A 9,976-nucleotide genomic window follows, 5' to 3' on the forward strand; every position below is an offset into this window, starting at 1 on the left:
AGAGCAGAGCCTTGGGGATGTGTTGGCAGCCCTGGGGTTCCCCTTTCAGGCCCTGGTGGGTGCCCGGTGCTGGCTTCTCAGTGCTGATGAGGGGGAGGCGGCTCTGGTGTGGCCGCGGGGATTGGTCAGGGCCGGATCTGTCAGCACCGAGCTGGCCGAAGAAGCTGCCCGGGCAGGGCAGGGAATGAGGGCAGGGAATGAGGGCAGGGGATGAGGGAAAAGATGGAGGCCAGGCGGTGGCCTACGGCTCCTATGGTGCTCTGCGCGGGCGGGAACCGGTGGAGCTCGTGGCCATCCGGAACCAGGGGGAGGCTCTGGTCGGGCGCCGGCCAATGAGCGCAGGGGGCGTGCCCGGAGGCCGTGTTTGAAGCGCTGTGGCGCAAGTAGCGGTGAGTGGCGCTGGTGCCCCGGGAGCGGAGCGGGGGCTGCTGCGGGGAGCCGGGAGAGTGAGGCAGGCTGCGGGAGACGGCTGGTGGCAGCGCCCGCGCCTGGGGCGGAGCTGGGGAGTGCTTCGGGGTGCGGAGCAGGGGTGCGGTTGTGGCGGGGCTGTGAGGACCCGAGGGGGGCGTTCGGGTGGTCCTTAGAATGAGAGCTGTGTGGGTTTGGGGATAGTTGGAAGGGCAGCTGCAGGGGCTCTGCTGGGTGTTGAGACAGTGAGGGTGTGGGAGCGGGCTCCGGGGTAAGGGGGGGGTCAAGGTTTCCTCCAGCCTCAGGCTCCCCCTGCACTCCTTCCCCTCCCGGCTCACCTGTTTTCCTCTGGGTGTCCCCTCAGGACTTCGCAGCCCCGGGCTATGCTCTCTGGTGTTCTTCAGCCTGCGCTTTCCTTGGAGCAGTGCTGTGCGGACCCTGAGGGCAGTGCCCTTGCTGGTAAAGCTCCCGAGCTGTCCCCTGTCTTTAGGGTACCTTCAGCTGCTCTCGCTGGCAGCAGGTATCAGAGGTGCTGTTGGGAGGGCACCAGGCTGAGCGTGGCCCTGGGTTCCAAAGCTCCTCTGCCTGCTGCCCTTTGGGGACCCAACCCTCAGCCTGAGCTGGAGTTGGCTGCTCCAGGGCTATACGGAGCAGATCCATGACCTGCCGGAGCCCAAGGGCCCTCTGACTATCCGTGAGGATCCTGAAAGAGGAGCTGTGGTTCAGGGTCTCTCCTTCCACCGGGTGGGTCTGGAAGCAGGCACAAGGTGTGGGCAGCACTGCAGCTGCCTCAGGGGTGCCAGTGAGCACTGGGGGGACCTGGAGTGGGGAGGGGAGGGCTGTGGGGACCCGGGGCAGGGGCTGTGGGGACCCGGGGGTGCCAGCTGGGTGGCTGCTGGCTGGCAGCAAAGGTGAGCCAGAGGCCAGAGGAGCCCTGCAGAGCTGCAGAAGGCCTCAGCCTGTGTCTGCTTGGGGAGCAGCTGATTGGTGCCTGTGCTGTGACTGCACTGATCCCTGCCCTCTGCCTTCTCTCTGCCAGTCCAGCTCGGCCGAGCAGTGGGAACTGGATGCAGCACCCCACGGATGCCAATGCCTTTTCCCCCCGCTCCCATGCTGTCCTGCAAGTGAGGGGTGGTGCTTGGGGCAGCCCTTGGCACCAGTACCCAGAAGGGGGGGGAAAGTGTTGCAGCCACTGCTCTGAGGGCAGCTGCTGGCCATGTGCAGAGTGGAGGTTTCCTCAGCTGACCCATTGCACCCTGTCTAGAGCAAGACAATGTGTGCCCAGAGCAACAGCCTCAGCCTGGCACCCTGGCACTGGAACATGCTGCAGGAGCCATCTCCTTGCCATGCTTGCACCTCTCATTGGGCTCAGATTTGAGCTTATCTCTGGGGCTGGGCTCTACTGCTTAAGGGATTGAGAACAGAGTAAAAAACAGCCACTCTGAATACCTTGCTTAGGGCTTCTCAGGGTTCTTTGGTTAGGGACTTAAGTTAGGGCTGCTGGGGGCTTCTGCTTGTCTTAGTTTGCTCCTTCCGGCCAGGACTTTGGTGTGGGGATGCTGCCAGGGATGTGCTCAGGGCTTCTGTTAGCTGCTTCCCCTGCTAAGGGCCTGTGGGAAGGCTTGTGTAAGTGGCACTCTGAGACTCTGTCACGCTGGGAATGCTACGATGCAGCCATAAAGGACTTGAGAGGTCTTCTTGAGCTTCTCTGCATCTCTGCAATCTCGTTGCTATACAGCAGCAGGGTTCCTGCCTTCATTCCTCACCTGATAGCCCCTAAAGCAGGGAAGAACAGCAGCCAGAGATCAATGCTGTGCTAGGACTGGCATCCCAGGGCTCCTGCTGTTGCTCCTGTGTGCCACAGGTCAAATGGGATACAAAAAGCAACTCTGAGCCATAACAAACATGCAAACAAAATCTCAGTAGACCTAAATCCTTCCTTTTTCTTAAAAGAACTACCAAAGCTTCCAGACTTTCCTTTATCCTCTGGTGCAGGTAGACATCAAATTTAAATCTGTATGGGGTACAGAAAAGCAAACAAGGATTTATAGATGCATAGAATGGTCTGGGTTGGAACAAATGGCTCTGGGGCAAATGTCTTGCTCCCATCAGCTCCAGAGAGGGTGCTGCACAGGAGTGTTGTCTGCCAGGTGGATCTGTGGGCTGTGACTCAGCTGTGGCCACATCCTGCTCTCTGCTCCAAGGCGTGGGGCTGGCTATGCAGGCCTTGGGCTGATGGAAGCTGCTTTGCCCATGGGTACTGCATCTGCTGCCAGAGTGGGGTCAGCATCACCTGCAGTGGGACAGGCTGTGATGTCAGCTTCCATCTCCCCTGTGCCACATGGGTGGGTGTGCCACCCAGTACTTTGGACTCTATAGGTAAGGGCAGCTGGCCCTTACAGGGGAGGCTTGCCACCTTCATTCTTCTGCCTGCCAGCCTTAGGCAAAGAAGAAAGCAACTCACGGTGACACTTCCCACTGCCCAAAGAAGAGCTCTGAGGCTCCTTCATACATCCTCACCCTTCCTTGCTTAACCCTTACCCTAGAGTCAGATCATAAGCATAGCCATGACACTAATCCTAACCCATATTTTTCCTAGTGCAGTCAAGACCTCTTCCCTTTTTTCCAGTAGCATGGAAGGGCCTGATGCTTGTCTCATAAAAGATAGCTTTGCTCTTCTCCCCAGGTCCTTCTGCAAGGAGCACCCCCCACGTCAGGAAGTGGAGGCGGTTCCAGAGGAGGACACCACCTGCCTCATCTGCACGGATCCTGTAGACAACCAAACCTCCTACAGGACCATGGTGTGCCCGGCGTGTCAACACGCATGGTTCCACCGGGAATGCATCCAGGTAGGAGCCCATCCCTCGCTCCCGGGAGACCACAGGTGCTCAGCAGCACCAGCACCTGACTCATGCTCATCACGTTTCTCCTGCAGGGACTAGCTCGGCACGCTGGCCTGATGAGTTTCCAGTGCCCGGTGTGTAGGGATCAGAATGCATTTCTGCCAGAAATGCTCACCATGGGCATCCGAATCCCTGCCAGGTTGGTGTCCTTCCATCCACCTCACAAGGCAGGATGGTGCAAGCACTGTGCTAGCCCAGGGCCTGCCCCTACAGTCCTGGTTCTCTGCTCTCTCCTGAGTCCTTGCTTCAGCTTCGCAGAGGAGCTGGAAGCAGGGCAGGGCCGGGCAAGCAAGGATGAGCCTGCATCTGCCTTATGCCAGGGTGGCAGCAGGGACTCATCAATATTCCTTTCTCCACCAGAATGCTACTCTGGCAAGTCCAAGAAAATGTAGAAGAAGTAGTTGAGAGGCACAGCCGCTGTGATGCCAGCGAGTGCCTGTGCCCAGGAGGCAGGGAGCAGGCAGAGCAAGAAGGGTAACTTGTCAAACTGCAACCTAGGGATCTACTCTGTGCAGGATCCCTCTCTGGCCATGGGCTCAGAGCAGAAGCTCCAAGAACAAGAGCTCTGCCAGATGGTCCCGTGCTGCACTCAGTCTGTCCTCACAGCCATGAACCCATTTTCTTCCCCAGGCCCTGGCAACTGCTGTTATGCAGCTCCTGTGCTGCTGAGGGCACCCACAGGCAATGCTCCCATCTGAGGCCCAGCACCGACAGCTGGGAGTGCAGCAGCTGTGCTGGCCCCAGCAGAGGTAGGAGGCAAAGCGCTCAGCTACTCCCCACCCCTCGATGGTGTGCTGGCAGTGGTAGCCTGGCCGAGCCTCTCTGTTTTGAGAGGGCTTTTGGCACCGCGCAGGCCTATGCTGCCACAGAGCTGGCGGCTGCGCCCTTGACCTTTCTGCTTTCCTTTACAGACTCCAGGGACAGCTTGGAGCTTCCTGATGCAGATGCCCCTAGCCAGGTGGCAGTGGCAGCATCCTCCAGCAGTTTGCAGGAAGTGGAGAGTGGCATTCTAAGAAGTTATGACTGTAATGGAATATATTAATGCCATTGAAGAAACTTTAAATGGGTGCAAGTATTTAAAAAGCCCATAGTTATGATGTGTGAGAGGGTGTTTGGGAAGATGCAGATGCTGTGAAGCCTGGAATAGGTTCTGTCATGATGATTCTGTGGAGGTTTTAAAAACACATTGCATGTTCTTAATGCTCTTGATTTTTATTACTTCTCTGTACGCAACTTTGCCATTCCTGATTTTACTGAACATAACTGTAAGCTACAGTCCTGAAACAAAGCATTTATTGCCAAAACAGATTGCCTCTTCTGAAAGATATATTTAAGCCAAATAATTTTGTGGTAGGAAAAATCCCCTCTGAGCTATAGAGGTCACCTGGAACATATATTGTGCCCCTGTACTCTACATTGGTTATGCTGCACCTTGAGTCCTGGTCCAGTTCTGGGCCCCTCAGTTTAGGAAGGACATCGAGACACTTGAATGTGTCCAGAAAAGGGCAACAAGGCTGGGGAGAGGCCTTGAGCACAAGCCATATGAGGAGAGGCTGAGGGAGCTGGGATTGTTTAGACTGGAGAAGAGGAGGCTCAGGAGTGACCTCATTGCTCTCTATAACTACCTGAAAGGTGGTTGTAGCCAGGAAGGGGTTGGTCTCTTCTCCCAGGCAACCAGCACCAGAACAAGGGGACACAGTCTAAAGCTGCATCAGGGGAGGTTTAGGCTGGAGGTGAGGAGAAAGTTCTTCACCGAGCGAGTCATTTGTCATTGGGATGTGCTGCCCAGGGAGGTGGTGGAGTCACCATCCCTGGAGGTGTTTAAGAGGGGATTGGACGTGGCACTTGGTGCCATGGTCTAGTCATGAGGTCTGTGGTGACAGGTTGGACTCGATGATCCTCGAGGTCTCTTCCAACCTTAGTGATACTGTGATATTATGTAGTATCTGATTGGGGAACATAACCTCCTCCCCCAGTTTAGCTTTTATGTGTCACGTTTGCTTCTGTCATGGACATGTGATCGAAGACCCCAAGGGGTATGATTTTTAAATACAGCTGATATTCTTTATTATCCTATTTATCGCTTTTCCCATTTTTCTGATTTAAGAAAGTCCCTTGTGTTTTATGTCATCATCTAGAACCCAACAAAAACTGTCTCAGTGCTATCAGAAGCAGAGCCAGCCCCTAGTAAGAAATAATTGCATACAAAGTCACTTAATATCTTTGGCTGTCTTTGTCAGCCTGGCTGACAAACCTGTCCTTTCAGTTCTCTACATTCCTATTGTCAGGATTAAAAAAAGTCTTCCTTTTCTGCCTGGCTGAAATAAATACTTTTTAAACTCAAAAGGAACAAATCCTGGACATTGAGAAGAATCTCCTTTATGCTGACAATTAATTGAAATTGAATTGCCATGTGTTTCATGCCCTGTAAATAATTTGCAAGTGCAAATATCATTTACTGATAACTATTGTAAAGGCTAAGATTCTCCAGCTATCCAGTCAGCAGGGAGCTTCAGTGGTAGAGAAAAATTATGCAAGTTAGACTAAGTAATGAGACAATAAAATTCTTGTTAAAATCTTCCATAGTACTCTATGTTGAGTTCTAATTACTGCATCATAAACAAGGGCATTATAGCAGTACAAAGGATGGTAGTAAAAGCCGATCTCTTTCAGAAGCAAAGTCAGGCATAAACCCAGATATGTAATAATGCCGAAGTATCTGAGAGGACAAAGAGTAAGAGAGATGAAATACATAAAAATGTGAATGGTTTAAGCAGTGCAAAGTTTTGCATTTGCTTTGGTAATAAAAACATTTGATGTCAGTGAAAATTAGTGGGTGACAAGAGGTATCAGAGAACCCTTCATGCTGTTTTGACCAATAGACAAATGTCCATGCAGAAGGTAATTGTGCTGCTTCAAACAAAAAACCCACCCAAACCATGCATTTAAAGGCTATTAAAATAAGTAGTTGTGGAATTTCCTTGCAAGTTGAGCATTTTAGGTCTTATGCTTTCACAGTACAACTTCTACTTTCTTGGCTGCTGTTAAATTTCCTTTTAGAAGGAGTAGAGGAGAGTTTAAAGAAATGTTTTTATTCCTCAGGCACTGGAATGCTTCATTCTTGTTCCCATATTTATCCAATGTGGTATCTCTCATACTTTTCTTTGAAGTATTCAACATCAGGTACTGGAAAGAGCTATAGCAAAGTATTTGACACCCAGAACTTGCTTCAAAGTCTTTCCAGTCATTATTGCTGCCTCCTGTGTACCTTGCTGCTGCAGATCTGCAGCCTTTCTAATGGATGTTAGAGGCAGTTACTAGGCTTATGGAATATTTGCTTCCCTTTCTGTTTCTGTTACAGCTTCAGTTTTTTCCTTGTTAACAGAGGTTCCATATGCTGTCTTGGCAGTGTTTGTCTAACTTGTTTGTATGGTGAGATAATAATGTACTTCACGGTTCCATTGTGTGTCATGGTCTTGCTGAGAACCAGTAGGCATCAATTCAAGATAGTTGTGAGAATAAAGTCAGGCACCAGCATGAAAATGCAGGTGTTTCCAATATAAAGGGCCCCTGGGTAAACTTTCTTAGTAAGCATATACCTTCAATCAAACTTTAAGAGCTGCCAAAGCAGCAAGGCTACATTATGTATGGAAGTTCTACAAATGATATCCAGCATAATTTAGATAATGTTTTAGGTGGGTGTGACTCATGGAGGAAGTACTCCTGAAAGTCTCCCAGTTACAACATGACTCTGTAAACTAGACTTTACTATTGCCCCAACACAGCACACAGATTCCTTGATATGTAACAAAGGAGAAGAGATAAGCATTTGATGTTTTTGTGTAGCTGCCAGAGAACAAAAAGGACAATAACACCTGACTTGAGATAAAGCTAACTTTTGTTCACTGTGTGGGAAGTCTACAGGTGTCATCAAGGTAAGCAGGAGGTGCTTGGTGATGAAGTGCCATTTTTCCTTAACATGAAGATCCTTTCTGCAACATTTTAAACTTTCATAATGTAAAGTCATAAAGAAGGAGAAAGAAAGGGTAACGAGAGTTGGTTCCTCTGGGCTCTTACTTCCATCCTGAACATTTTGTCTTTCCATTCTGCCTATTTATCAATTTCAGAACAGACTCATTCACAATCTTCTCCACCCTTCTTTACAAGACTTTATTCTGGGCAGTGAGCCAGGTACATTAATCACTGTAGCCCTGATCACAGAAATGAGAACTAAAATGGTATGAGAGAAGCTTCCAAGGAATTGAACTCACAATAGATTGCAAATCTTTATTAGGCTAATAGACTTTAGAAAGTGCTTGTTTCCAGATTTCCTCTTGAAGCTGTTCAAATCATGCTCCTGAAAGCTATTAAAAATAATAATTTAAAATAATTTAAAATCAATAGAGAAGGTTTGGCCATCACTTGCTCTTCTGCTGCAATGTGACTGGTCCCACCAGACTTGGCTTGTTTAATGATGAAAGGCAGAACCGAAGTTCTGGAACCAGTGAGCTGTATCTTGTCAGGTTGCTTTCTTCTGTCAATTACAGCTGTTCTGAAGAGACAGGAACTACACTAATGGCTTCTTAAAGTTGCTTCAGTTACTTTAGGTTAGTATCTTTCCATGCATAAAGAAAGTGATGCTGTTGCCTTCAAATATGTTTCATTGGTTGACAGCTTCAGATGTTGATTTTTGGGGGTTTTGCCTAAGGCTTATTTTCTAAAGCTGTTTGTTTGTGCTTTTTTTTTTTTTTTCAGATGACACTGACTAAACACTTTTTGATTGATTTAAATAATGTAATAGACATAAGAGACAGGCAAGGAAGAAGGGGTGGAGGGGTGGCCCTGTACATCAGGGAGGCACTGGATGCCATTAAGATGGAGATCAGGGACGATCGGGTTGAGTGCTTGTGGGTAAGAATTAGAGGAAAGACCGGCAGGGCAGACATCCTGGTTGGAGTTTGCTATAGACCACCCAACCAGGAAGAAGATGTTGATGAAGCATTCTGTAGGCAGCTTAAGGCTGTCTCAAGATTGCCTGACTGTGTTCTCATGGGCAATTTCAACCTGCCTGACATTTGCTGGGATCTCAACACAGCAGAGAGGAGGCAGTCTAGGAGGTTCTTAGAATGCATGGAACACAGCTTCTTATCCCAGGTGCTGTGCAAGCCTACCGTGGTAAGGCTATGCTTGATCTCCTCTTCACCAACAGTGAAAGGCTGGTGGGTGATGTGGTGGTCGGGGGGTGTTTGGGGTCCAGTGACCATGAGATAATTGAATTTTCAGTATTTGGTCAAGCTAAGAGGGGTAGTAAGACCTCCACTCTGACCTTCTGGAGGGCAGACTTCAGGATACTCAAAGAACTAACTCAGAGGGTTCCTTGGGATAAAGCCCTTAAAGGGGTCCAGGAGAGCTGGACCTTCTTCAAGGAAGAACTCTTGAAGGCGCAGGAACAGGCTGTGCCAATGTGCTGGAAGATGAGCCACTGGGGCAGATGGCCAGCCTGGATGGGCGATGAACTTCTAAAAGAACTAAGGGAAAAAGGGTGTATCATCTTTGGAAGAAAGGTGAGGCAACCCATGGAACATTTAAGGATGTTGCTAGATCATGTAGGAAGAAAATTAGGGAGGCAAAAGCACATTTGGAGCTTAGACTGGCCTCTGCTGTGAAGGACAACAAAAAGTCCTCCTATAAATACATTAATAGCAAGAGGAAGGGCAAGGACAACCTCCACTCCTTGGTTGACATGGAGGGAAACGTTGTATCAAAGGATGAGGAAAAGGCAGAGGTACTTAACACCTTTGCCTCAATTTTTACTAGCAGGACAGAACATCTTCCAGACAGCTGGCCTGCAGAGCTGGCAGAAGGAGCCAGGGAGCTGCACAGTTTTCCTATGTTCCAGGAGCAGGTAGTTGGGGCTCTCCTCAGCCGCTTGGATCCCCACAAGTCCGTGCGACCGGATGGGATCCATCCTAGGGTGCCGAGAGAGCTGGCAGATGAGCTGGCCAAGCTGCTCTCCATCATTTTCCAGCAATCCTGGCTCACTGGCGAGGTCCCAGAGGACTGGAAGCTGGCCAGCGTGTTGCCCATCCAGAAGAAGGGCCAGTTGGATGAGCCAGGGAATTATAGGCCTGTCAGCCTGACCTCAGTGCCAGGCAAGGTCATGGAACAGGTCTTCCTGAGTGCAATCACATAGCACTTACAGGATGGCCAAGGGATCAGGCCTAGCCAGCATGGATTTAGGAAGGGCAGGTCCTGCCTGACCAACCTGATCTCCTTCTATAATCAGGTGACCCGCCTGGTGGATGTGGGGAGGCCTGTGGATGTAGTCTACCTGGACCTCAGCAAGGCCTTTGACACCATCCCCCACAGCAAACTCCTGGCCAAGCTGTCAGACCATGGCTTGGACAGCAGCACTCTGAGCTGGGTTAGGAACTGGCTGGAGGGCCGAGCCCAGAGAGTGGTGGTGAATGGTGCCACATCCAGCTGGCGGCCAGGCACTAGTGGTGTGCCCCACGGATCAGTGCTGGGCCCTGTGCTCTTTAACATCTTTATTGATGATCTGGATGAGGGCATTGAGTGCATCATCATTAAATTTGCTGACAATACCAAGCTGGGGGCAGGAGTTGATCTGCTGGAGGGTAGAGAGGCTCTGCAGAGGGACCTGG

General features: G+C 50.4%; 1 protein-coding gene across 1 annotated transcript; it reads left to right on the plus strand.

Moving 5' to 3' along the window:
• The first annotated feature begins 443 nt into the window (after positions 1–443).
• On the plus strand, positions 444–4,638 carry LOC137453990 (PHD finger protein 7-like). The gene is made up of 6 exons (XM_068163804.1): positions 444–516; positions 3,095–3,257; positions 3,344–3,450; positions 3,672–3,785; positions 3,942–4,060; positions 4,223–4,638. The coding sequence occupies exons 2-6, from the start codon at positions 3,207–3,209 to the stop codon at positions 4,351–4,353; spliced, it is 522 nt and encodes a 173-aa protein (XP_068019905.1). The 5' UTR covers positions 444–516; positions 3,095–3,206; the 3' UTR covers positions 4,354–4,638.
• The last annotated feature ends 5,338 nt before the right edge of the window (positions 4,639–9,976 follow it).

This window comes from Melanerpes formicivorus, unplaced genomic scaffold, assembly GCF_026170545.1.
Source record: "Melanerpes formicivorus ecotype bairdi unplaced genomic scaffold, bMelFor1.0.p_v2 SCAF_74, whole genome shotgun sequence".
In the NCBI taxonomy this organism is placed as follows: domain Eukaryota; kingdom Metazoa; phylum Chordata; class Aves; order Piciformes; family Picidae; genus Melanerpes; species Melanerpes formicivorus.